This window comes from Amphiprion ocellaris, chromosome 17 (genome assembly GCF_022539595.1).
Source record: "Amphiprion ocellaris isolate individual 3 ecotype Okinawa chromosome 17, ASM2253959v1, whole genome shotgun sequence".
Classification (NCBI taxonomy): Eukaryota; Metazoa; Chordata; class Actinopteri; family Pomacentridae; genus Amphiprion; species Amphiprion ocellaris.
This window is the reverse complement of record NC_072782.1, coordinates 23,768,140-23,795,728: the sequence shown is the minus strand read 5'-3', so window position 1 is coordinate 23,795,728 and position 27,589 is coordinate 23,768,140. Positions and strand designations below refer to the sequence as shown.

At 42.1% G+C, this 27,589-nt stretch overlaps 2 protein-coding genes across 7 annotated transcripts in view; one reads left to right on the top strand and one right to left on the bottom strand.

The window, feature by feature from the left end:
- Positions 1 to 330: 330 nt before the first annotated feature.
- On the top strand, positions 331 to 9,210 carry dync2i2 (dynein 2 intermediate chain 2). The gene is made up of 9 exons (XM_023284381.3): positions 331 to 568; positions 2,932 to 3,198; positions 3,876 to 3,985; positions 4,150 to 4,307; positions 4,726 to 4,835; positions 5,060 to 5,230; positions 6,038 to 6,270; positions 6,376 to 6,533; positions 6,796 to 9,210. Exons 1-9 carry the CDS (start codon positions 491 to 493, stop codon positions 7,032 to 7,034), a joined length of 1,524 nt encoding a protein of 507 aa, XP_023140149.2. The 5' UTR covers positions 331 to 490; the 3' UTR covers positions 7,035 to 9,210.
- sptan1 (spectrin alpha, non-erythrocytic 1) overlaps positions 7,143 to 27,589 on the bottom strand; it is a 30,840-nt gene continuing 10,393 nt past the window's right edge. For 2 of the 6 annotated variants that reach the window (XM_023284377.3, XM_035954682.2), the window contains 34 exons: positions 27,338 to 27,536; positions 26,429 to 26,533; positions 26,012 to 26,044; positions 25,871 to 25,906; positions 25,272 to 25,319; positions 24,488 to 24,579; positions 22,879 to 23,023; positions 22,595 to 22,776; positions 22,342 to 22,441; positions 22,053 to 22,250; positions 21,824 to 21,970; positions 21,630 to 21,733; positions 20,619 to 20,781; positions 20,258 to 20,272; positions 19,092 to 19,223; positions 18,046 to 18,183; positions 17,855 to 17,959; positions 16,868 to 17,076; positions 16,666 to 16,786; positions 15,861 to 15,982; positions 15,630 to 15,762; positions 15,421 to 15,519; positions 15,142 to 15,301; positions 14,824 to 14,900; positions 14,511 to 14,720; positions 14,028 to 14,324; positions 12,512 to 12,624; positions 11,502 to 11,519; positions 9,332 to 9,386; positions 8,582 to 8,778; positions 8,430 to 8,483; positions 8,200 to 8,346; positions 7,670 to 7,817; positions 7,143 to 7,589 (listed from right to left, as the gene is read on the bottom strand). In XM_023284377.3, the coding sequence (XP_023140145.2) occupies positions 7,464 to 7,589; positions 7,670 to 7,817; positions 8,200 to 8,346; positions 8,430 to 8,483; positions 8,582 to 8,778; positions 9,332 to 9,386; positions 11,502 to 11,519; positions 12,512 to 12,624; positions 14,028 to 14,324; positions 14,511 to 14,720; positions 14,824 to 14,900; positions 15,142 to 15,301; positions 15,421 to 15,519; positions 15,630 to 15,762; positions 15,861 to 15,982; positions 16,666 to 16,786; positions 16,868 to 17,076; positions 17,855 to 17,959; positions 18,046 to 18,183; positions 19,092 to 19,223; positions 20,258 to 20,272; positions 20,619 to 20,781; positions 21,630 to 21,733; positions 21,824 to 21,970; positions 22,053 to 22,250; positions 22,342 to 22,441; positions 22,595 to 22,776; positions 22,879 to 23,023; positions 24,488 to 24,579; positions 25,272 to 25,319; positions 25,871 to 25,906; positions 26,012 to 26,044; positions 26,429 to 26,533; positions 27,338 to 27,536 (4,228 nt within the window). In that variant the 3' untranslated portion in view covers positions 7,143 to 7,463. Of the gene's footprint in view, positions 7,590 to 7,669; positions 7,818 to 8,199; positions 8,347 to 8,429; positions 8,484 to 8,581; positions 8,779 to 9,331; positions 9,387 to 11,239; positions 11,303 to 11,501; positions 11,520 to 12,511; positions 12,625 to 14,027; positions 14,325 to 14,510; positions 14,721 to 14,823; positions 14,901 to 15,141; positions 15,302 to 15,420; positions 15,520 to 15,629; positions 15,763 to 15,860; positions 15,983 to 16,665; positions 16,787 to 16,867; positions 17,077 to 17,854; positions 17,960 to 18,045; positions 18,184 to 19,091; positions 19,224 to 20,257; positions 20,273 to 20,618; positions 20,782 to 21,629; positions 21,734 to 21,823; positions 21,971 to 22,052; positions 22,251 to 22,341; positions 22,442 to 22,594; positions 22,777 to 22,878; positions 23,024 to 24,487; positions 24,580 to 25,271; positions 25,320 to 25,870; positions 25,907 to 26,011; positions 26,045 to 26,428; positions 26,534 to 27,337; positions 27,537 to 27,589 lie in introns of all 6 variants that reach the window. The other 4 variants (XM_023284378.3, XM_023284380.3, XM_055019079.1 and 1 more) reach the window with 3 other exon arrangements.

Below are 27,589 nucleotides of genomic sequence, written 5' to 3'. Positions count from 1 at the left end.
ATGTTTTGTACGGTTCATATTTCTGACTTTGAATGGGAGCAACTGTAGCATAAACATTTTCCCTTTGGGGATCAAACTATTTCTGATTCTGATTCTGAAGTGCAGATCAGTGCATAAGACGTCGACAAAATATTTGAACCATGTAAAAATCTAAAACCTAAAACAAGGTAAATATGCACATGTTGTTTACGCGTTGTTAAATTTTACATATGATACACCCAATGGATCATACCCAAAGCCCAATTACAGAACAGCTTATTGGAGAAAGAAGCTGAAGTGATCGCGGGATTTCTCTCTTGTCTCGCGACAGCCTCTCCGTAACCACGGAAACGCCGCTGAGTGTAAAATGGCTCCGGGAGCGTCCAACGCTGAGATGTAGGAAAACGACAGAAAACAGACAGCGTTAAGTCACCGTCTCAGAGTGCTTTTTAAAAAACCTGGCCAGTGTTTTTGAATATGAACGCATTTCCTTTCAAGCAGGTTAATTATCATGTTTACTGACGAGGTCTTGGACTCAGTGAGCGTTCAGTCGCTGTGGAGGAAGTCTCAGCAGGCGGCGCAGGAGTCGGTATGTTTGACCAGGTTTACCTGGTCGGTATGTTTGACCAGGTTTACCTGGTCGGTATGTTTGACCAGGTTTTACCTGGTCGGTATGTTTGACCAGGTTTTGTTAGCAGGAATGGCCGTTTACATGTAGCTCTTGGTTGTCTTAAGACAGCATGTATTACAGAATGTCTTACGTACACCAGTTAGTTAGCTGACAGGAGCTAACGTTAGCTAACACACAGCATGCCACCGTCTTCCTAGGAAAGATTACCAAAGTCTCTGATGTGATAATACAAAAATCAAACGCAATGGGACGAGTTGAGGGTGTACAGTAAACAACAGTACAGCCATGTGCAGTGTCAGTTCAAAGTCACTTCAGCTAAATTGTGTTACGTTTCCCAAGCGGGACCCCAGGAAAATACCCAGAACCCCAAACTTTATTAAAGTATCAAAAGGAAAACCGTAACAAAACAAAGAACCCCAACACAAATAAACCAAACAAAAGGTCACAAAATGGGTTCGGAAAGGTGATAGAGGTAGATTGCCTCTATCACCCACTAAGCCAGCCAAAATGGCTGGAAGAATTATAATAAACAAAACCAAATAAAAGGAGGGGAGGGTGAAATAAATGCGCTTAGGGTGTAAACACAATTCAAAGGGGCTTTATTTCTCACAAAAGAGCTATTTGACACCCGCTCTCAAACGAACAGAGAAATATGATGTGCAGTTCTCTGAAGTCGGAGCCCATCTGAACAGCTCAAGAGTCTGTCTTTTAAAGGAGTGTCACCAATCAGTCCAGCAGGTGCGTCGGATGCAGCAGCTGTAGCCACTCAGCCTAATCAACCAGTGTCCCAACAGTGATCACATAGACACATATGGAAAAACAGCAAAACAACACAAATTTGCAGTCACAAAGCCACAAAACAAGTTTGAAATGGCCAAAAATACAAGACACAAAACTCAAGTGAACTGATCAATGTGTTTTAAGCATTATTTCCTTCACTGTGGTCACTGAAGAATTAAAAAGTCCCCTCACAAACATATGGCCACCAAAATTGGGCAAGACACCACACAAGCTCATAAAAATTGTTTAAATTGCACCACCTTAAAGTAATTATATTACTTTTAAGTTAGCAGTAGGTGTTGTTCTTCTGTAAAATTAAATACAGTTTGGATGTACTATATGAAAAATGCAGACCCCACAGAAGGAACTCAAAAGTCAGTCCACATTTAATAAGTAAGATTAGGTCTTTAGACTTAGACTTTATTGGGGAAATTCTTTTCCACAGCACCATTCCTCTTGATTTACATTGACAGGACAGTACAGAAACAAACAAACAAAACAACACACACATCCTGCAAAAACACTGTTCAACATTTAAGTGTAGTTTTTACTCTGGCCAGATCACCTCGGCCTTTTGTTAAGGGTTGCTTTAATGGATGGAATCAGGCTTTTTCCTTGTCGTGGTCATCTGGATCTCAGTGTTCTGTATCTATGTCCTGAGGGGAGGGGGTTGAGTTGTGTGTTATGTCCTGTTCTTATGGTTGCAATTTGTTTCGTTTCTTATATTGTTGCAATCCTTCATATGTCCACCATTATTTTTGTCAAGTTCGATGCAGATTTCTGTTTTTCAGAGCTAGATTGTGCAGTTCCTTACTATCTGTGGTGTCATTGTAAGAGGATGGCCACTGCAGCTCTGAAAAGTGGTGCTATGGCTCATTCCAAACAGAACAAGTTCTGCTGTTTATGTCTGATTGTATAGCCATATTCATGCAGTTTCCTGGAAATGAAAGATGTATTAATTTTTTTTTCTGTGATCACAAGTTTTCTAACTTGTGTGCCAGTGGTTATAGGTGTATTCACTTTGGCTGCGTTGCGTTTCTACTTTGGGGCCTGTAGCATCACTGTCTGGAGATGTGCCCAGAAATCACACCAGAACAAGCAACTAACTGCATGAAACAACAGAGCAGAGATTTCCCCGAAAAAGGAGTCTGTGTTTGGACTAATTGAATATGAGAATATGCATTAATTTGACCTGTATTAGTACTCAACCCAGAAGAAAATTTTGTTAATCAAAAATGTGCTTTTTTTTTGTACAAACAATCAAGCAGTCAACATATTTAAATGCTGTCTACGACCAGACATTGAATTAAAATAAATCCTAAAAATATCACTGACAAGTTAAGGGTTGTTTATGAAGTACTGTTTTTTTCCCATAAATTTCAAAGCAGCTTAAGAGCACAGTTTACCATTTTTAAATAATCAGATATGCCACTGTTATATAGAGCTTTAATACTGCCCCTGCTGAGCTCTATCTAATTGTGTGCACACTTCCTACATGACTGATTCCTTATTTAAAGGGCATTTATTTGCTGGTGTTTCAGAAAGGCTGTCAGACCAGAGTGGTGCACAGTGCTGAGGCAGTAGTGCAGACTGTGTCCACTACCATCAGTTCTACTCAGACTGAGCCACAGGACCAGGAGACAGAGCAGCTTCTGCTTCTCCTACAGAAGCGTGATGAGCCAGAGCCTCCTGGCCTGAGGGACTTCCTGCAGCGCGTTGAGGGTTTGGTCATCAGAGAGTTGGTGAAAAATGCCAAAAGTCACGCCTTTGACGGGTTGCTGGTGAACTGGGAAGACTACAGTCAGCGGGTAAGCAGGCCCAATAAACTAAACAGTTTTTTTTTTTTCTGTGATTCCTGATTTAAGCTGTCAGCTTTGTGAGCATTAGCATGATCACTCCATATGTACTTGTTCCTTCATGATCTTCATGTTTAAATGTTTTGAACCAAGTTTCTGGACACAGACTGCAACTGATCCACAGTACTGTACAAAGATTTGAGGAATTAAAAGTAAAGTACTTATAGATGATACTTTAGAGAATATTTTCCAAAAAAAATGCCATTAATAGCTTTTATTTGTTAGCCAACTTCATGCTACGTGCCTTTAAAGCAGCAGTAGTATTTCTCAGTACGTTTGGACACAGGTACTTGTCACAGTGCATCTGTGGATTCAGTCTGCCTCAGTGTTTTCTTTGTTTTCTTTGTAATCTGGAACTGATGTTGTGATGTTGAGATCAGGGCTCTGTGGGATTCAGACCATCTGTTGCAGGATTCCTTGTTCTTGTTGTGGCTAAAGATAGTTCTTTGTGACTCTGGCTGAATGTTTGAACTCGTCCCGCTGCAGAGTGAACTTATGACCATCAGACACCCTTGTGATGGTTATGAGTGATGAATTGTTATGAATGTGAAACATCATTTAATTGCCTTAAACCTTATTATGGTACCTTCATTAGAAGTTCTTTGTATGATGCTGTTCTATGGGTGCAGGTTTCCTGCCTGCATTGTCTTCAACATCCGAGTGCCCAAGAGAGAGGACTTCATGTTACAAGTGTATCCTGGAGTTGTACAGGTTCAGTTATTGCCTGTGCCTATGGTCGGTATGTTAGAGTTCCACCTGTGCACACCATGATGTTTATTTTTCACCTCATTTAAGTATTTCATTCTTGACTCCACAAAAACTGTTAACAAGAAACTGTTGGACAAGCTTCCCTGTGGTCACCATGGTATCAGCGTGGTTCACGTGTGTGTTTTTGGTGGACAGGATTGACGATGGTGACTGGAGCACTGAGAGGTCATGTGTTTGCACATGGAACTTGAACCGTCGAGGTCTGCACACCAAGCAAGCTGACCTGGTCATAGATGTTCCTACTGCAGTCACAGCCCTGTGCTGTCACCCTAACCAGCCTGCCCTCATCGCAGGTACACTCCCCTCTTCTCATTTCTCTTTGACATCAATGGAGCTGATAACAGACTGCATGCATTCTCACAGTCTGAATCCTCTCTAAAACCCAAGTTTCTGGCAGACCTGCTCCCCAGAGCCAGATCTGTGGGTGATTAAGCTCTCTTTGGGCTCAGTCCTGTATCATGTACCACTTTTAACCAGGGTACATCACCACATTAACGTATGCTGCAGGACTAACCTTCACTGGAGCAGGTTAAACATAGGACTTCTAACAGGACTTTTAGATTGTACTGATCTTCAGCTAGGTGTACCAAATTAATTATTGAGTGTATAGTCATTATTACTGTAGGGTTCTGACAGGATTAAGAATAAATAACCTCATTGAATGCCACTTCTAACATCACCCTGACTGTGTGTGTAATGCTGTGGCTGCAGGGGGTCTGTACAGTGGAGAGGTGGTGGTCTGGGACACCAGTCGGACTCAGGACCCTATACTGGCTCAAACTGGAATGTCTGCAGACAGTCACAGAGAACCTGTTTATCAGGTGAGTGCACACAATCTGTTTGGCTCTCTGTCAGAAATAATCAGTAGAGGAAGACTTGTCAATGTGTGTGATCATACAGGGCATTTCCTTTGACAGTGGAATCTGTTCTGCAAAAACAAAGAACACAAGTGAATGAACTGAAAGAGCCATATGAGTGCGGAGTGAAGTTGTCTTTGAGTTATTCACCTGATAAGAGGGTTCAAACACATTCTTTGTGTGTGCAGGTTGCTTGGGTCCCCCTGCAGAGAAAAGGAGAGTTTGGGGTGTTGAGTGCTAGCTCAGGAGGAAGGGTGCTGCTGTGGACGGTGGACTCAGATCAGGGCAGATTTGTCCTGAATGCTGCTTACGCCTTAGTGCGCCAGCAGGTTCCCCACAGCAGCAGCGCTCGCTTCAAGGTGAGACTGAGAAGGAAACGGACACTGAACTCTACTGATGCTCTACAGCTTCAGAGTGCAGATTAAATCAGACATTAAACCTTTCAGAGGTTCTATACAGAGCTGTCAGCAAGACCTGATGGTGAGAGATTTATCATGTCTTATGACAGCTGAATTAATCCATGTTTAATGAATTCAACAGAGTTATGAGAAATGATTGGATCATGCCTATAGAAATCTCCAGGGAGCGTTTAAGAACAGATACTGCTTTATGTACACACAGGTTTCACACATACACACACGTTTAGATAGCAAATGACAGGAATAAATAACATACAGATCACTGACAGCAATCCTGGAGTGCTGTATGCTAAGTATGGTGCTTAAAACAAAAAGGACACTGCATCCCCAAATAAAAATATCCCAAAGGTTTAGCATGGTCAAGGCAGCATCTTGATTTGGGGCTTCTTTGCTTTACAGAATCTGGCTGAGCTGATGCAAGTCTGATCTGCAGCTACTGGACAGTCTTGTTTGAGGTTGCTGCTGCCAAAAGAGGTCCGACTAGTTATAAATGCTTTTAGCTGAACCACATTGTGCTTGTACTTCTGACTGATGATCAGATCAGATTTCATGACCAGTTACTGCAGAAAACCAGGTCATTCCAAAAAGTTCACATACTTCTGGCAGGCATGGCATTTACTTTACAAAATCAATTCTGTGATAAATGGGTCCTATAAACAAGACTGTTTTCTCACAGACTGTAAACAAGTAGCAGTTTAACTCTGGCTGACAGAAAGGTGAAAATATTTAGTGTTGTGTTGCTTGCAGGCCTGCGGCAGCAACACTGTGGGAGTCACCTCTCTGGCTCTGTCTCCATGGGACCCTGACACCTTCTTAGTGGGCTCTGAGGGTGGCCTGCTGCTCAGATGCTCCTTCTCCTCCCAGACACCGGCTGCAGTGCCCTCAGAGGGCCAGAGTGTGACACTGAGAGCCCCAGCAGTCTTCTCATTCAGGCCTCGCAGTGGCCCAGTCCACTCCATACACTGCTCCCCATTCCACAGGTGACAGCTTTCTCACAGGATCACACAGGATCAATTTAGAAATATTCTGTGGTGATTTTACAGGTTACTCTGTCCTGAGTGACCTTTGTCATGTGATGCCTACAGGAACCTGTTTGTGAGTGCAGGGACGGATGGTCAGGTCCACCTCCACTCTTTGCTGCAGCCCAACCCACTGGTCTCTCTCAGGGTTTCAGATTCCTACGTGTTTCAGGTGCAGTGGTCGCCAACTAGACCACTGGTTTTTGCTGCAGCCACCGGACAAGGTAAAGCATTACAACTGTGTTATGATGGTGTAAGTGATTTGTTAAACATGTGTTTATGGCTGAATTTACATATGCACCAGATTCTGCTTGCTCTAAAACTAGTCATCTGTTTATTACACAGTACCTCTATGGTCACATATCAGATCTAGCCTGCTTTGTAACACTCTTGTTAATATATCAAGAAGTTTGAAGGGGAAAACAAAATAGTACTTGGGTGTAAAATAGATGGATTCTTGACTCATGCTCCACATTTCTTTCCCAGGTGAGGTGCAGATTTTTGACCTGGGCCGCAGGTCTCCGAAAGCAGCAGCCACCATTGTTCAGGGAGATGCAGGTCAAGCTGCAACATGTTTTGACTTCAACTGTCAGAATCCTCACCTCTTAGCAGTGGGGAAAACAGACGGGACAGTCGGCATTTGGCAGCTGAGCACTGATTTGACAGAGCAGAGCTCCAGAGAGAGCAGCCAGCTGGAGCAGATTGCCAATCAGGTGGCAGAATGAGACATTACTCGGGACAGATGAAACTGCTGCACAGGACTGACTGATCCCTGTCAGACAAGTGTGTTTATGGTGGTTGCAAATGTGGAATTGAAATTAATAGAGTAGAGGTTTCCAGTTCTAACCAGTAGCGTTTATTAAAGCACACTGCAGCTGTTAAGGTGTTGTTACAACATTGTTACTGTTAGGTTCTTAAATTTATCGAAAGCTCAAGCTAAAACAGCTAAAAACAATCACATTCAAATGTAGACAGATCCACTATGCTATCATGAGAAGCACAAAGAGTTAAGGGTAGAGCAAGATAAATAGATAGTACAGATAGTTGTTATTGGTGAATATTCCTAGTGCCACAATCATGCAGTTTCAGCCGTGTGTTCGTGTTGAAGTGTGTGTGGGAAAACGCATCCCGATTGGTAACTGGTGGGTGAGGGATCAGTTGACAAAGAGTGAGCGGGTGAATTCCACAAAGTCGAAAGCCGATGGCAGTTCGCGGCCCTTGCTGTCGAGGTAGGGCTTCATGTGCGAGAGGCAGTAGTCGGCCTGCTCCTTGGTCAGGTTCTGAAAGGAAGAAGAGGACAGTAAGACCTCCGTGCAGACCAGAAACTGAATGCACATGAAGAGCAGTGAGCACATCTGACCTGGTAGAGCTCTTCTTTAGTGACGTAGGGTTTGTTCTCAGTGCTGAGGGCTCGGAAGGCGCTCTCGATCTCCTCACTGGACTTAACGTTCTCCGTCTCACGGCTGATCATGAACGCCATGTACTCCTGCAACGACACGTTTCCATCCCTGCAGACACATTCCTTGGAGTTAGGCAGCAGATACGACTGTGCACCAAATACCAACAACTACTACAGCCTTGTCAATGTAATTTCCTTAATTACAGAACCAGGGATGGACAGACATGGTAGAGCAGCTTAAACATTCCTAAGCCCATGATATAACTGTAAGATACAATATTTGTCCTTTAAAAAAATATTTATGTACCATGCTAGAGTAAGAACTTTTGCATTGTGCTTTCTTAGTCTCTGCTTTGGGGCCTGTCAGATTCTTTGACCTGTTGCAGTTAAGGTTGGTTAAGTTAAGGTAAGTGCACACTGTGCAAAACAAAAGTAGAATTAACAAATGACATGGATTGAGACTTGATAAAGCAATCTCAGACGTGTCAGACCTGTTGGGATCCACAGTGTCCAGTATGGACTCGAACTCAGGATCAGGTTCTCCCTCTTCCACCATGGGCAGGTCGTAGCCCAGTGAGCGCAGACATGACTTGAACTCCTGATGGTTCAGACGGCCTGACTTCTCCTTGTCGAAATGCCTGCAAAGTAACAGGTAAAGATGAAGATTTGACTTGGACCAAACACAAAGAAGTCACGATAAGATCAGAAGAAATCTACTTACTTGAACATCATGCTGAACTCTTTCAGAGCCTCCTCTGTCACTCCAGTGGTGTTTCTGAAAGAGGGAGGAGGAACATGAATGTAAAACTGCTTAACAGCTTTCATATGACGAGCAGCGCTCCCTCAACAGTGGGTTTGAATGCCACAGTGTACCTGGCCTGTATTTGTTGCTCCAGATTGTGTTGCATCCTCATTCCCAGTTGGTCCAGTTGGTCCCACTGCTGGGCCAGGCCCACTGTGCTGTGCTCTGTGTACTTGTTGTCCAAGATCAGCGCTTCCTCCATAGCTGCGCCCAAGTCTTCAATTTTCTTCAGCTGGCTGCGCATGGCCCGGATCTCCTGGTGCTTACGCTACAGACACAAACACACATCAACAAAACATGACACACGGTGTCTTACTGCTCAGTGTGTTGGTCGTAGTGATGTTAATGTGCGTTTATTATTCAATCAGGTGGATGTGGCCACTGGACGTGCCAATGCAGTCACAGTGGAGACTCGAGTGTTCCATGATGGACTTACTGAGAAACATCATCATCATTTCAAATTATACTGGCAATAATATATACTGTATATTTTGCATGTTACACAGATGTCAAGTTCTTTTTTCATGGCATAATTTTGGTATATTGCACATTAAGACATTTTTGTTCATGGTTGTGTTGTTTCCAAAGAGGTGCAAGACTTAATATTGCAGTGACAAGTGAGTAAAAATGTGATGGGAGCAAAAAAATAAAAATAAATACAACTCTCTTAAAATATTTTACCATTAAAACATCAAGCTATTGTGCTGCTTATTTGTGCAGGTAACAAGTCTCTTGCAGTGTTGTGGCATTCTGGAGGAAAATCCTCTGGGTCAATACAAACAGCCTTGAAGACTCTCACACCTATATACAGTAATATTTACCTTGGTTGCCTCCAGCTGGGACTCCAGGGTACCAGACTCTTCCACCATACACGACCTGACACCAACACAATTCAATTAGAGACAAAGCAGCACAGTCTGGAGAACTACTGCACACACACTGCTATTAGGAAGACACACATTCTTACTACATCCAGTGTTCCAGAGAAGCCTTTCTCAACTACAAATTAAATAGTTTTTGCAGTTTACTGGTTCTATAGTATGTAATTTGATCTCTCATTACTGTGATAACGTGACTTGGAATGACATTGGAAGTGGACCTTAAAATGCTGTCTTCACAGAGCAGAGCTGCTTTCATGCTGAAAGTCTACTGGTAACCCAGACCATGCAAGGTTAGGGCTACAGCACACAGAAGTGGGAACTGCAGCCTATCATTAGTAGATCATGAATATGAGAGCTGATATTCCATTACAGAAGATGATGTGCACCCAGAAGAAACTGAATATAGATAAAATCACAATGGCCCAATGGAATGGAACTTATTACAGTATTTGTGTGAATTTATATATGTATACACACACATACCGATCAGGCATAACATTATGACCACCTTCCTAATATTTTATAGGCTCCCCTTTTGCTGCCAAAACAGCCCTGACCCATCAAGGTAAGGACTCCACTAGACCCCTGAAGGTGTGCTGTGGTATCTGGCTCTAAGATGTTAACAGCAGATCTTTTAAGTCGTGGAACTTGTGAGGTGGAGCCTCCTTGGATCGGACTTGTTTGTCCAGCACATCCCACAGATGCTGGATTGAGATCTGGGGAATTTGGAGATAAGTCAACACCTCAAACTCGTTGTGCTCCTCAAACCATTCCTGAACCATTTTTGCTTTGTGGGATGGCACATTATCCTACTGAAAGAGGCCACAGGATTCAGGGAATACCATTTCCATTAAAAGGTGTACATGTTCTGCAACAATGCTTAGGTAGGTGGTACGTGTCAAAGCAACATCCACATGGATGGCAGGACCCAAGGTTTCCCAGCAGAACATTGACCAAAACGTCACACTGCTTCCACCAGTTTGCCTTCTTCCATAGTGCATCCTAAAGTCACGTGTTGCCCAGGTAAGCGACGTACAAACACCTGGCCATCCACGTGATGTAAAAGACAACATGATTCATCAGACCAGGCCACCTTCTTCCATTGCTCCTTGGTCCAGTTCTGAAGCTCACATGCTCATTGTTGGTGCTTTCAGCAGTGCACAGGGGTCAACATGGACTCCCTGACTGGTCTGCAGCTATGCAGCCCCATATGCAACAAACTGTGACGCACTGTATATTCTGACACCTTTCTATCAGAACCAGCATTAACTTCTTCAACAGTTTGAGCAACAGTAGCTCATCTGTTGGATTGGACCACACGGATCAGCCTTCACTCCCCACATGCATCAGTGAGGCTTGGCTGCCCATGACCCTGTCACCTTACACTTGCCTATTTTTCCTGTTTCGAACACATCAACTTTGAGGACAAAATGTTCACTTGCTGCCTAATACATCCAACCCACTAACAGGTGCCATGATGAAGAGATAATCGGTGTCATTCATTTCACCCGTCAGCGGTCAGAATGTTATGCCTGAATGACACACACACGCTCACCACACCACACACACCCAAAATGGAAATCAGTGAATTGCAGTTTTCATTCCTGAAGTACAGACAGTAAACTGTGACAACTACTCAGCTCACTGTTTGAAAGCAGTGCTGACTGCAGCCTGGTGCTTTGAGTGGGAAGACTTGGTGACATATGTTAGTACAGCAGGAAGGTGCTGAGTACACAGGGGCCCAACATGGTGTTTTTAGACTACAGTGCATGAGGTCACACAGCTCTGAGGGCACTGCGTGGGTCAGAAAAGCAAAAGAAAACTGAGCAAGGCTTGAAAGAGTTTGACCTTCCAGAAAGATCATCAGCAACTTGGTACTGATAGACACAGATAACCCGTCGATATGCTATGCTATTCAGAGAGAGGATGGGGGGGAGAAGGACGAGAGATTAAACATCAGACAAGGAAATGGAGGGAAACATCTACATCAGGAAGATGATCATTTCAAAACAATCACCTTTGACATCAAGATTTAAGTTCATCATCATATCCAGCATTGCTTTCACACACACACATTTAATCAAATATATAAAAAGAAAGTGATATTAACCCATCCAGAAGATATGTCCTGATTAGCACAGTAATCCCAAGCACCAGCGAGGAAGCAGCCACGAGAAAGGAGGGGAGAGAGAGAAACAAATACATGTTAACAACATGAGTGTAGACAACCCAACACTAGTGTGGACAGTGGTAATGTGTTTGATGCCTTGGCTTTGACAACAGACCTGTTTTAATCTGTCAGATGAGCAAGAGAGCAAACACATCACCGGCGAACACGAATTATGCAAAGATTTTTCACAGATACCAACAAGGCAGAAAGCAACGTCACAAGTGAGTCATAATCTGTTTAGACATGAGCAGTATGTCTAACTTTGTGTGACGCTGAGGATCACCACGCGACATTTTCTTCGCAATCTATAAAAAAAAAAAAAAAAAAAAAAAAAAAAAAAAAAAACACTTCCTGCTGAGCACCTGTTGTTGTTCAACCGTCTGAAATCCCAAAATCACCAGTGAGTTTGAAGGGAAGTTGTCTTTAAAAAAAAAAAATAAATAAATAAAAATGTAAATAACAGTCAGGAACTGTAAAAAACAGCTTTTGATTTTTGGTCAGAGTTTCAATTTTCCAAAGGTTCTTGAACTAATCATGAATGAAGTGCAGTTCAGGCAGTAAAAAAACTACTAAATCTGAGCTTAAAATCATACTATTTCCTCAAAATCTATTTATTCTAAAGGGGTCATTAAAAAAATTTGCCAAAAACTGTTTTCCACAGAGCAGACGGGAGAGAAGAGACAAAGATGGACCTGTGGACACTTGTCTATGTTGATTCCTTTTTTTTATATTTAAAAAAAAATGAAAGAAATTAAACTGTTGTGGTTGCCTTATTTCCAAAGAGGAGCAGGACTTCACATTACAGCAAAAAATGAGCCCACAGAAAAGACATCAATAGCAAAAAAGGCCCAGAAACAGCTCAAGGTTCAGAGAGTTACCTGTGAAAAAGAGCTAGCATTGAGGCAGACTATAAAAACGTCAAGACTGAGTTGAAAGAACGCGTCCTCTACCTGGTCTCTTGTAGCCACTGGTGGAAAGCGTTGGCATGCTGCGCAAACTCCTGACGCAACTTGTCATTTTCTTCTTGCCTCCTCTGCTCCTTCTGCAACTCCAGCTCTCGCTCCTACACACATTTACACACAGAGGACAAACACAACAGCAAGATGAACTGCACTGAAAACGGAACAAAAATCTGAATTCTGATCGTAAATTGTTGCTCCGTAAACTCAAGCTTAGATTGTCTTCAACTCACAGAAAATGATTAGTATAGCCCCTTTCAGGCGTGAAATATGTAACATTGCTGGCTTCATTACTCCGTTAAAAGTGACGGCATTCTAGTTGTTCAGACATAGGTCACGTTTCCATTACTGTTACTCACAGCCTCTTGCAGAAATAGTCTCCACAGAGCTGGAGAGAGTGGCAGTGTGCACGTGGTACTTATAATTCACACAAGATTAGACAATACACAATTGATGTAACATACAAAGTAATGCAATAGCAGAAACAACATCTAAACTCATAACAGCTTAGGAACTGAACGGTTTATTTCTGATTTCTTAAAGAGTGAAACTGAAAGGTCAGGACTCAAACTGAGGATGGCAGCGATGCAACTAAATATTTAGCTGCAGCTGGTAAACTTCCACAGGGTGATCTGTGGTCGGATCCTGACCTGCACCGATCAGCTCTCCATGCTCCCTCTGATATCATTCATAGTTAATTTTATGAAATTACCAGTGCTGTTGTTCTGTGTTCAAATGTGAACCTCTTTCTCTCTTTGCACACATAGAGCCTGCTGCTGTCTGGTGCTGCAGGTCATAAATAAACTCAAAAGGAAATAGTCTTAAACAGCTAGAAGGAACAAACTTCAGCTTCTGTTAATGTTTTGTGGAATAAGAAAAACAAAACAAGACTTGGATTAAATTCATTTTCCCTGAGTATCAATATTCTAAGCTGCTACTGTCTGTTTTCTTTGCAGAAAAGTTTTATTACTATCAACATTTAATTTGTAGTCTAATAGATGTGAAATTGTACAACAAAGTGAGGGAGAACAGTATGTTGTGATGTTGGCACACAAACTGTATTAAGCCTATTGTGATGTTTTGAGACAATTATTGATGCTGAAATGTGGAAAAGGTCTTTCCTAAATCACTTCACACAACTCCAAGCACCACTTCTTATGGGTGTCTATCCATTAAAGTGACAGTTCAGTTCAGATTTGTGCCGCGTTGAAAGTGATGTGAAAATGTTACTAGATCAGACCTTGCAAGATTGCCGGCGTGACTTCTATGGAAACATGACCAGGGTGCTCATTTAGACAAAGCCGATACATTAAGTTGCCGTCAGATTAACCGGATGGAGTGCTAGACTGAAAGGAGCCGATTAGATTTACTTCCTTTTCACTCTATGGTTTTTGATCCTTGTTTCTAATTAAATGTGATCATTTGTACAGAGGGTCGGAAGAGAATGTGAATGAAAACACTAGCAGGCTGTATTTGTGATTATGTACTGAATTTTTCATGTACAGACCTTGATGATCTTCTGCAGGTTCCTCCAGGTCTCCTCCAGGGCCTCCATGGTGAACCAGGTGTAGGGGTTGGACATCACCTGATAGCTCTTGATCTGCTGGTCCAGCTCTGCCAGCTGGTTGAAGTCGGCCTGAGCTGAGCTCAGTGAGGAGCGGAAGGCCTCGTGGGCCTCACGCAGCGCCCGGATCTCCTCCAGAGAGTTGCACCTCACTGGGTCTGTCAGATCCTCCTCTGCATTCTCAAACCAGCTGTTGAAGGCTGATGCCTTCTTAGCGAATGTCAGGAACAGGTCTTCAACCTTGGGTGGGAGCGGAGAAGATGTGATCGTTAAAGCAGGCCCAGTATACAGATGATTCCTTTACAATTGTTTATGGTTTGTACAAAGAGCTTTGCTTCTGCTGTTTTGATTCATTAAATTTCTGAAGTGCATCTGAGGGGCACTGACCACCCTGCTGCATTACAAAACCATCCCAGATCTCTCTACCTTTCTGAAGTGCTCCTGAGCCTCCAGAAGCTTCTTCTTGCGAGCAGCAGAGTTGGACAGCAGCTGGTTCCAACGTTTCATCAGGGCAGCATGACGGGCCTCGATGGCTTTTGACTGGACATGCTTTGCAGCAAGCAGCTGGTCTTTCAGAGCTGTAATGTTAGTAATTCCCTCCTGCTGGAAGGCCTGGAGACCAGCATCAAATGTCTCCTGTAGACAGAGAGAAAAAGACGCTAGTGATGCTGACAATGAGAAAGCAAGGAATAACATTCTATGGAGAACAAGCAGAACACTTTTTCGAAGGACGGCATACCTGTTTGGTGAGCAGAGTCTGCACAGAGGACAGGTCTCTGCCATAGTCATCAGTCTTCAGGCTGTTTTCTTTCTCACCTAAACAGAAACCACATCAGTAGTTGAGAGAGTCTCTGTACACACAAAGGTACCAAGCCAGTGCATCTCTGGGGAGAATATATTGTCATGGTGGGATTTTCAGTCCATCTTAGTTTTCTGAAATGAAACCACTCTATGAAATTGTAAGGTCTTGACCTTAAAGTGTCCTCAGATGGCATATGTTGTGAATTAGAGCAGCATAACTAAAACTGAATTGAAGACAGAAGTTCTGTTTTCATACCGATCCAGGACTCCACCACGTCAGCCTTCCAGTTAAACTGCAGGAAGGCAGAGTTTTCATCCAGCTTGGCCTTCCTCTGAGCTGCTGCCCTCTCCAGCTCAGAGACTTTACCTCGCAGAGCCGACATCTTGGCACTGATGTTGTCCACATGATGATTGTTCTGTTGTAAATGCACAGATATTGTATTAAAAACCTTCAATTCTGCACTGATCCACATAAATAGTTTGCCACTTCTTGTGAAAACTGGCCTTTTTTTAATCTCCTTTTTACAGTCAGTACCTTCTTGATAAGCTCTTCTCCATTAGCACACACATCATTGACTCTGTCCCTGTGTACAGTGAAGTCCGTCTCAAATGCTTCATGCTTTTTCAGTAAGCCCTGTTAAAAGAATGTTTTTCCTTGACAGTTAGTGAAATGCATTATCCTTAATGATGGTGAAAAACAAGTATATGTGGATATATAATGTGGAAGTTTGAAGAGAGAAGCACCTGCACGGCAGCCAGTGTATCTCCATAGTCTTCACTCCCCACTAGATTCAACTTCTCATTAATCCAAGCTTCTTCCTCTTCCACATTCGCCACAAACTGCTGGTACTCCAGCGACTCTTCCAGCCTCTGTCCCCTGGAAGCAGACATACACATTTACACATCTTTTCTATCTGTGTGTTTGCATCCTAGGCTGCACTTGTCCTGTGTATCTGTGTAGCACAACAGGCCTACCTTGCTCCGGACAAGTCTTTGAGTTCCTTCCAGTGGTCCACAAACTGAGCGAGCCTCTGCTGGATCTCCTCCTGGCCGATGGTGTTGTCATCAGACAGTTTCTTCCCAGTGTCCAGCACCGACTGGGAGCACACACAACACTTATCCAATCACTGCATGCAAAAGCCACAGTATTTCCCAGAACATTTAACAGCATACTGACAAAGTCAGAATGTGGAATAAATCCAACCAGTTCAGGCTATTTAACAGCCAGACAAATGTGTCTATGCAAATTATACAGGACATTTATTATCAGAAATACAAAGTTTTGAACAACATTTGTAAACCCCATGTATATTATGACAGTATTGATTTTCCAATAACTCACAATTTTGTCAAAAATATACATACAACAACTTGAATCATCAGTTTTGGTGATGCAGAAAGCTGTGGTAACCTAATTTTCTTAATCCCATGACCTCTTACCTTGTTGTGAGTCATAATATCTGACTACAGCTGCTGACTTCTCTGAGGGAAATTAAATAAGTCCCATTCGATACATTTTGTCATATTTCCAGAGGACCTTTAATAAATGTATCAAAGAATCAAAATTCATGGTTGCTTTTTGTGACAAATATGAATATGTTTCAATCATTTTATCATAGAACATAAAGAGTTGTAGGAGTCACTGGAAATTCAGGACCGCCAAGACATACATGGTTTTTACAAACAGGAGCTCTCATCAAGTCTACGCTCTCTGGTCAGCTTTTTTGCATATTTAAACTAAACATCTCTGTAAAGAAAACCAATGAATAGGAGAGTCTACCTGAATGGCTGGCTCATGGGCTCCCAGCTCAGCCTCCAGCCTCTTGTGTTTCTTCCTCAGATTCTGTACTCCTGTCAAATCACGTCCGTAGTCCTCCGAACTCACAAGCAACTTCTTCTCTCTGTGTGGAATCGGAGGAACAACATGTAAGTTAAAGCTGAGATTCTCCTCAAGACAACATTAACAGAGTGGATCCTCTTACTTGATCCAAGACTCTTCATCATCAAGGTCCCTGAAGAACTGATGCAGACGGTGGGACTCGTTGAGTTTAGCGCGGCGACCAGCTGCCATGCTCTTGATCTTGGCAAAGCGGCCATTAACAGCATCACGCTTGTCCTTCACCTGTGAGGTGTCAAAGGCGTTGCTGGCCATCAGGCTGTCGGCCTGGCCGTTCAGATCCTTCAGACGATCCTGCAGTAGAGAGAGCGGGGGTCACAGCCTCTCACTGTATTTAATTTGCCACTGCACGGTATTGTGAAGAAAGAATTACTCTTTCCTTCTAAGGAATTTCCTTGCAGCTGTTAGGTGAAGACATCATACAGGTTGCAACTGTCAACTGCAGTCACCTTAAATCATCTCACAGATGCCATGAGCCACCTCAAATTACCCTACAGGTTATCGCCTTTGAACCCTGTTCCTATTTACTTCTCCTGAACTAAACCTGTGAGCATGTTCAGGCCTTCTCTCCTGCTAATATGTACACGAGAAAGACAACTGCTGTAGACTCCCTTACCTGGTCAAGATTAGATATCCAACATCTAAATATGGCATTCCTCCCAAGCCAATATATACCAAAGGCTGAAAAGAATCCTCAGAACGGATGCTGGCAATGGCAATGAATGTCCTGCTTTGTTTTATCACTTCTCCTGACGTCAGTAAACCTTATTCTCAACCTAAGCCATCCGAGTCTCCAGTGTGTCTCCGTCTGCCTTCTCATCCTCTCTCCACCTTGCTGAAATTCCACAACCGGTATAACCTTTGCTGTTTCACTTCTATTACACACTATTAACAATTTCTATTTCCAACTAGGCCTTTTAAAATATTTTGTCACTACTAACTTTCGAGTTGGAGATTCTGTAATTTGTGACATGAGTCTAAAATAGAACAATGTTCTTTAATAAGGTCTTGGGTGTTCTCTGAGGTACAGCTGACCTAAATGCAGAGACATCTGTGATAACGAGCTGTGTACCTCATGGGCAGAAATATCAGCCTCCAGCAGCTGGTGTTTCTTCAGCAGGTTGTTGACTGAGGCCAGATCTTTGCCATAATCCTCAGAGGCAAGAAGAGCTTCCACCTGAGAGACGACACCAAGCATGAGCCTTTTGAGATCATCTCCTGTGCATTGGTCTGTCAGTGTTTGTCTTCCGTGAAGAATCTCACCTCAGAAAGCCAGAAGTCAAAGTCCTTGATTCCCGTGTTGAAGTTCTGCTGTTTGTTAGCCTCCTTGAGTTTCTGGCTCTTTTCTGCAGATTTGTTAACAAGGAACTGCCACTGCTCATCCAGAGCACTGAGGCGAGCCTGAAAACCAGACAAGTTTTAAAAAGTTAAAGTGAGAAAAACATCAGACCAATAATGTGATTTAAATGACCCTTATTTTCATTATCTACAAATTTATGTGTAATCTTCTCTGTACACAAGTCAGATATCATTGACTTTTCACATTCATAACAAAAAACTGGGTTCCTGCAGATTTCACAAACCTAATTGTAAGATTTTTGAAGACATTTTTAATGCCACAGAGTATAGTTCACATTTTCACCCACGGTGATCATATTTTTTATTGCAATATAAAGTCCTGCTAGAAGTAGAGAACTATGAAATGTCTTTTATGCAGTATGACAGATATAATGCCAGAAATCCTAAAGAAAAAGACCCCCAATAAAGCAAAAACAAAGCGGAACTTCTCTGATCAATTATTTCACAAAAGTTGAAGAAAACTGAATTAGCCTGTCCACTTTTTTCCAACTTTCTCCAGTTTTTGCCCCTCGGTGTTAAAACATTGCAACTCTACATACTACAGATAATTTACTAGTTACATTTTCCATTACTTTCCATACTTGTGTGAGACTTTAAATGAGGCATGAACATATTAGATTTTAAGCACAGAACCGCATTTCACTGATGAGTAGTTCCAGGAATGTCTGAAAGCTGATAATCTAATGATTCTTTTTGGTTTCTGGCTGTCATTTTGAAGACTTTTTGAAAAAAGATAAAAATGTCTTGGCCAGCGTCTCTCTGGGTTCAGAGGGTCAATATGCACAGAGAGCCTTATAATTATATAGTGCTTTTCAAGTACTTCCTAGCAACAGTATTTCACGTAATAATTTATACTTGTACCATTTATTAAAAACTAATGTGATGTATGTAAAGCACGGAACCGCCTCTTGCTTTGATTCTGTTGTACAGCATTAACAGTTTGCATATACCTTGACTGCATCCTCGCTACCAGCACAGGCTCCTCTCTGGATCAGGGCGTTGCCAGTGTCAATAACTCCACGGATTCTGTCTGCGTTTGCGTGCAGCTCGGCCTCAAACGCCTGATGTTTCTGATGTTTACTCTGACAGCACACACAGAGGTAGGAGGGACACAGCATGAGAACCACCAGCTCCAGGCTTATCTCGACATATTCAAAACTCTCCTTAAACTGACACGGCCCATTGGATGCTTAACATACATCAATGCTTTTATACTTACATTCAGAATAACGCCTGAAATTAAAGTCAGTTTGAGAGAGTATGATTAACTCTTTCACTTATGCAGCATTACTCAATGGGATGTAGTTTATTAAATTGTGTTATAACTGAAAAATTAGAAGGCAGAAAACAAAAATTACTTCAACGACTTCAGCAGGACACGAACTATGACAGACAATGTGTCAAGACACAAAGGACGAGTGAAGAACACAAAATGACAACAATTGTGCAAAAGAGCTGGCTTTGGGAAAAAAATACTGGAGGAAGAGTCACTTCAAAGTTGCTTCCTGTTTGTATCCAGCAACATATAAAGCAGGATTTGAGGCTAATGAAGTACGTTCAGTTTTAACGTTTAGGTTTTCACAGCTATGACAATCATTCGCTTCCTACAAAGTACGCTGTCGTGGTGAATTACGTTAAACACCTTACTTGCTCTGGAGCAAGTTAAGTTTGAAATAATAGATTATTGCATATGAAAGCACCGCCTAGTGTCTGATGAGTTCATAAGCTTCTGTCATAACCCTAAAACAGGCAGAGTACAGCTGTTCTACTATTCAGACTATTTGAATCAGCTTGGCTATGGATTCAAACGCTTGAAGCAAATTTAAAGATAACTCCCCTCCAAGCATTAAAAAACCAAAATGGAAGCCACAACCAAAAACCTTTAATGTGCCAAACAAACCTAGAATAAAATACATAAGATGAACACAGAATTAAGCCAAACATTTTAACTAAATTAAAACCCAGGTGAAAAGAAGCTGGCACTCAACAGTACTGATGAGGGACAAACTCAAGATGGACGGAATGCTTGTTTCTACATCGTGTCTACACAAATAGCAAGGACATGGACACATGGAAAATAATCTGATGTTAGTCAGCTGACACGCTACAAACTTACCAGCAGCTTGGACAGCTATAAAACAAAAAAAAAATGGGACAGTGAGAGAAAAATTCAGTCTCACTTCAGACAGGACACAGGGAGGGATTTGACACAGTTAAAGAGTATCGTCAATAAGACAAGACCATATTAGCAATTTTAATTTAACCAAGGACACATGACTGACATATTTTGGCTCAACCACCTTGCTCAGAATTAGTTACCATAAGTGCAAACCAACTCATATTTGTTAACTTATGCTCTCTATTCACTTGGGACATTTACACTCTGACTTGAACCATTTGAGAGGATTCTTTTCAGGCTAGTCCTGCTGTTGGAGATTTGTGAGTCAAGTCTGTACCAATCGAGGCCAAGTGTGTACCTGGATGTTGGTGGGATCCTTGTAAGACTCATCAGTTGCAGTCTGCAGCTTCTCACTGATCCAAGCCTCAATCTCGTCCACATCCCGGCTAAACTGCTGCAAGGTCTGGGACTCACCCAGCTTAGAACGCTTTTCAATCATCTGGGCCTTCAACCGGCGCCACCTATCAAGCATCACAATTTTGAATTTAAAACTGAGCATATGTAAACATCAGGCTCGACTGAAACCTGAATAGAATCAAGTTTCAGTTCAATCGAGTTTCAGTTTGGCTTTAGAACAGCACACAAATCTTTTTTGTCTTAAGCTTGCCAGATAAAATAATATTGTGATGGTTTCACTGAATTTTAAGCATGTTTTTGTACACCATGGAAGACATCATCGCAGAATGCTGAGTTCACGTCAGAACCTGAGGATGCTGCTCACTCCTTGCATACAGTTCATAGGAATACATGCATATTTGTCTGCTGTATGCTGATGATCCTGCATTACTGGATCTGGAAAAGATCTCAGGGAGGCTAGAAACACATCAGACTAAAAGTGCTATTATTTGATCAAACAGTGCCAGGAAACATAAGTTCTGGTTTTTCAGAACAGGGCATTTTGACTTTTCTATTTAAAAAAAAAAACCAAACAAATAACATGGATCAAACTGCAAGTTATGCTTCGTATAATGATTTGGTATTTTGTAAATGCATCTTCATTGCATACTGCTATTTCTGTTGTCACCTTTACATGTAATCCCTTAACCCCTTAATGCCTGAATTTATTTGCAGTTAAATAAAAAACTTTTGTGTGTTTTTGCTTTCCAGCTGATGCTAAAATAAGTGGAGATTGTTAATTTATCTATTACACATAGAACACAGATACATAGATAAATAATAAGAATAATAATGATAACAGATATATAATACAGATACGCTATCTCGGCTGCAGTCTGAATGAAAGTGGTATGCTGTAAATACACAACAACAGGCGTCAAGGGGTTAAAATAAATTCCCCAATGTTTCCCACCTGTCAAGCACTTCTTTGCGGCGGTTAAATATCTCAGGTTTGGCATAATGGTCAGCTCCAATCAGCTGGTCAGCAAAGGACTGCAGAGCTGCAATCTTCTCTTCCTGTACAGCACGCCAACATTTAGTGATCTATAAAATGCAACTACTGACAATTGTAAAGATTTTCACTGAGCAGAAAAACAGCTTTCTGACCTGCACATTAATGGCCTTGTCAAAGTCTTCATGTTTTTTGATAAGGGCCTCCACACTGTCCAGGGAGTCGCCCTTGTCGTCGCTGGCGAGGAAGGCTTCACGAGCTGCCATCCAGTTCTCAGCCTGCTCACAATCCCTGTTGAAAAGCTGTGGATGGACAAACACAGCTGTCAGTGACTACGGAATAATGGTTTCTAACCGGTCACCTCTTGGCCGAATGTGCCATTACCTGGAGCTCAAGGCACTGGTCCAACATCATACGGCGCTGCACCCAGGCCTTCTCTAGGTCAGCACGCTCACGGTCTAAAGCCTCCAGTTTCTGCTGAATCTCAGGACTAGCATAGTGGCCTCGAGCCAGCAGCTGCTGGCCAAACTGTTCAAAGGCCTGGAAGGTACCAGCACGAGCGTCGATCTCTGTGCGGTGTTCCTGGACAGATGGATACGAAGTGTAAGATGGACAATAACCTGCAATTATGTCTGCAACTGTGTCCAGAAACATAAGAAGAGAAATGTGGTACCTGGTGCCTTTCTAAAAGGGCTTCGGCTCCAGTCACATCTTTGGCCAGCTCCTCTGAGGACACCAGTCCTCGGATGCCATTAATCCAGGACATTAGATCTCTGTAAAGGTGAAGAGGTAGCCAGTTACCACCACACACACACACACAAAAAACAAATGAAAAAACACCAACAACAGGAAACACGACACCTCATTTTCAATATAGTTGCTCTCATCAACAAATCGGTGGGATACAGCAACTGTTCTCTCCTCACCTGAAGTCAGAGAGGAAACGCTGCAGGTCATGGGAATTGCCCAGCTTGTCTTTGCGTTGGTCAGCACGTCCCACCAGGCTACTCCAGGCAGTGTTCAGCTCAGTGCATTTCTCCTGGATGTCATCCACTGCCTCAGGGTGGGACTGGATCAGACGCTCCGCTGTCTCCCCAAGAGAATTAACCTAGGTAGTGGGGTAGGAAAAATACATTAAAGCCTCAAGAGGAATACAAAATTTGGTGGCTGATGAGTTGCAAGCTCTTAAATTACTAAGAGATAATCTGACCTTATCACCCAGGGCTGCCAGGTCCCTCTCAAAGCCTTCATGTTTGCGCTGCAAAGCCTGGACGCTGGCCAAGTCATGACCATAGTTGTCCGTGTTCAGGGCCTGATTCTTTTCCTCAATCCATTCTTTAGTTTCATCAGCATCCCTGAAGGAACAAAACATAACTTTGATCAAATATTGTACAGGAAAACTGTTTGTGATGCAACATCTGGTTACAGCACACATTTCTGCACACTTTAAGGTTTTTAGGGCTGGCCCGAAAAGCAGTTTCTGGGTATACAGTTCACTTTGTAACATCCGACGGCGGGGGGGGACGACACGAGGCGAATAGGCTGGCTGGCACTAGTGAAGCTGATGTCACTAAAGTTGTCAAAGGACAGTTGGCTTCTTTGCAGACATGTTGGCAAAGAGAATTTAAGGTTATGAACACAAACTCAGTTCTCTGATTAGCATGAGTGAGTGTCTCACCAGACCACCCCGCATGCTATAACAGTAAGGCAGAGTTGAGCTTGTTTTGAATGACAGCTAACGCTATGTTAGACCATAACATAGGAGGAGTGTCACTCAGCCCTCCAGATGGTATTTGAACTTCTAATGAGGTCACACACGAAGTGTTCCCACAGTGAGACACTCGCTGTGTTTATGACCTGAAATTTTGCAGTTTTAGATTTACAAAAATCTAATCCAACTTCTTAGAACAGGGGTGTGTATCATTCATGATATCCAACTACTCCAACAGCTACAACGGCTTCTCTCAACTATATAAACCCAAAACCCATCAGCGGTTTTGAAAGGCGTGTTGTTTTTAAATAAATAAGTAAAAATCACCAAAATGTACCATTTATCAAAGCCAAAACCATAAAAACAGAAAGAATCTGCAGATTTTAAACTTTCCAATGTCTGTGAACAACTCACTGGTTATGTGCCATTAAGTATGGAAAAGCTGATTTTTTTCATTAAAATCACTTTATTCTGCACATCTCATTCCAAATCTACCAAAAACCCCACTTGCATCAGATTCTGTAAAAAACTAAAAATTGTATGTTTCTCAGATAACTTAGACACCATGACTGACCCAGTTGTAACAAGCCATCGCATGACAAAACTTCAGGGGCTTTTCGGTTGAACTGCAGGCTATGTTTATACAGAGCAGAAAGGAGATAAGTATGGAAACAAGATCAGCATAAAACCTGTAATCAACATGAACAACATTTGTGCACGTGCCCATAAGTGTTGTCAACACTGAAAAAATGGTGGCCCTATGAATTAGAGATAATTTACTAGTTAGTCTTGATTCATTTCCCTAATTGTCTCCTATATGGTTTCTGCAAACAGTCTACAGTTCAGCCCAAGAGATGGGGGATTGTTGCAACATGACTGAGGGATGCAGCTGATGAGCGCTGACTGAACAATAGATAAGCAGTTTGAGAGTCCAACAATTGCTTCTGTTTTTACAGTTTCTGAATCGGATAAATTAAGTAATTTTCCCCCTTTCGTGAAAATAACGTCTTCCAAACCTGCCGACGGATTTTGGGGTTCAGAGGGTTTAGCCTCCAAAATCCTGTGGGTGATGTCAGAGATTTCACCTCCTACAGTCTTTGATTCTTACCTGTGGAACCGCTGAACCTCATGGGCGCTGCCCAGCATGTTGCTCCTGTCTTCAGCCAGCTGCTGCAGCGAACGCCAGCGATTGTTCAGCTCCTGCACAGAAAACAATTGACATTAAACACTAGGCACTCTGCTTACAGTCTACTCAGCCATTCTGGAGATTGCCTTCATTTTAAATGACTTGCAGTATAGCATGTGAACTGAACACACCCTCTGCTAAAGAGGGACTCATCAAGTAGTTACTATAATCATACAACACTGCCAAATAAACTTGCAGTTTCTGTTATGGTGAGTTGAGGAATGCTAAATTAAACATTTCACTCAAGCAAAACCATGCAAATACAATATTTGCAAGATGTGTACACATTTGCATAATGTATTTGATGGACACATACACAGTGATGGACAAACAAAAGCAAGTGGACAATTGAAGTGAGATGCACAAAACTGGATGCATGGTAATATTACATAAGAGGACAAAAAAAAATGACAATGAAAAAATCATAATCTGCATGAAGATGCTGAAGACATGACTGATGTAGTATTTCAGCAATCACTCATACTACAGCAAACAGGATGGATCATGACAGGATAAACATATGCTATGGGAAACAGGGTGGAGCCAAACAGAAGGGAACACTGCGAACACTAAAAGTCGGGTTTCAGAGGACAGGAACGCACAGAGCACGTGACACCATTACGATGGAGTTAGTTTTCTGATCACGATGCAGGACATGAGGAAGGAATGACTCAAAATGAGGCTGGAGTGGACTAGTTAATCTTACCTTGATAGTATTAAAGTTAGCCGTTGTTTGAACAGCCAAGCGTATATTCTACAGACAAAGGTGAACGAAACATGGCAGAAAGGAGGACAAAAACAGAAAAAACACCACACCAGTCAAGAGTGTTATGGAAACTCCGTCTTGAACTTCTCTCAAGACTGTACAACAGTCAGGACATTGTAAGGCCCCCAACCGTGACAAAACCAGCCAACAAGCCCCAAACACCTAATTATCATGAATGAAACAAAGTTTTTGCAAACGATTGAGACATCTTGAGACAGGAAATTAAAAACTCGAGGGATCTTAAGAAGACTTAAGATTTCCCAGGCTTGCTGGTTGCCTCATTAATGTCTAATCATATTCCACGAGGACATGTGACATTACGTCCCATGCCGGTAAAATGTATTGTTGGGCATGATTGCGGTGAAATTGAACACCAGTATCAAACATCAACCCCATGCCAAACAGTCATGCAAAGTTACAGTATCAGATCAAGACTGACAGGCTGTTAAATCTTTGCAGTTGATGCATGTTCTCTCAAAATACATTAAACAAGTGAATGTTAGAGTGTATTTTCCAGAGACGTGTTAGATGAAGCTTACCTTCCATGGAGATGCAGTCTTGGAATCAGCTTCATCCTGTTAAAGAAAAAAAAGGCATCAGCACATATTCCACTGTTTGGATGATAAAATGATTATGAAGTATTTAAATTAGCTCATGTAAATTACTGAAATAATTTCAACCTTGCCAGGAGCAGCACCGAGCATCTCTTGCTGCTGCAAATGGGATAGAAAAAAATCTGCTTAATGATAGCAAATACATAGAGGATGGCTCATATACACTACCGTTCAAAAGTTTGGGGTCATCCAGGCAATTTCATATTTTCCATGAAAACTCACACTTTTATTAATGTGCTAACATAACTGCACAAGAGTTTTTAAATTATCAGTTAGCCTTTCAACACAATTAGAATCAGCGGTTTCCAGCTAGAATAGTCATTTATCACAATAAAAATGTCGACTGGATTTCTGATTGATTTAATGCTATCTTCATTGAAAAAAAATGCTTTTCTTTCAAAAATAAGCACATTTATAAGTGACCCCAAACTTCTGAATGGCAGTGTAAGTGATCTAACAATTGATCCAGGAAGGGAAGCTTACCTGAGCCTGAACCATGGGGGCCTCCTCTGCCATGAGGCCTTCAGACTCCAGTTCAGAGGCCACTTTGTTGATGTCCCTCAAACGAGATTCATTGGCCTTCAGGTCCTGGAGAGTGCAAAAGAACAACGGCAGATGCTTTCTGTCAATCCCAACCATGAGCAAATAACATGCACGAACAATCTCAACAGAAAGCAGAACATTTTTTTTTAAATGTATGGCTTGTTTACAATGTTAAAATAAACTTTGCCAGCTTTTTTTGAACTGTAATTCCTGTGAAGATGAAACCAGAAGAGCCTCAGAATAAAGTTGAATGCCATCTTAGATGAAATAAGCAATGAAAATTACTTTTAGTTTATATCATCTCCCCACTGTTACATACAAAAATAGTTCATTTCAACAGCAGGCAAGATAAACTATTTCAGCATTTTTAAAAGAATGTGAATTCAATACTTTATCAAGACCTGCAAATACTCTGACAGAAGGAAGCACAGCTATTTGGAATAGACCACCAGGATTCACCAGGAAGCAGCAGCAAATCACAAGCTGAAATCTAACGATCTAGTCACATGTATAAAATCATCCATCCATCCATCCATTATCTATACACCGCTTAATCCTCATTAGGGTCGCAGGGGGGCTGGAGTCTATCCCAGCTGACTCGGGCGAAGGCAGGGGACACCCTAGACAGGTCGCCAGTCTGTCGCAGGGCTACATATACAGACAAACAAGCACTCACACATTCACACCTACGGGCAATTTAGAATAATCAATTAACCTCAGCATATTTTTGGACTGTAATGTACTGCAAGTAGGTCAGACAATGAAGATTGATCAAAGCCAAGTACATATTGGATTCTTTCTGTTTACTTGGAAAAAAAAAACAAAAAATAACAAAAAAGTAGACATTACCTTCTGGAAGTCGTCAAACTTCTTCTGCAGCACCTCCACTTGCTCCAGGTCAGAGCCAACCTCCTCATTGGTGAGAGCGCTCTCCTTCTCATTGATCCACTGCTGGAGCTCATTGGCCTCACGGAACAACATGAACTTCTTGCAGCTCTTCTCCAGCATGTCTTTACGTTTCTCTCCCAGCTCGATCAGAGTGCCATACCTTGAAAAAAGGAGATAAAAAGAAAAATTACATAAGAAAACTGCCAGAAAATC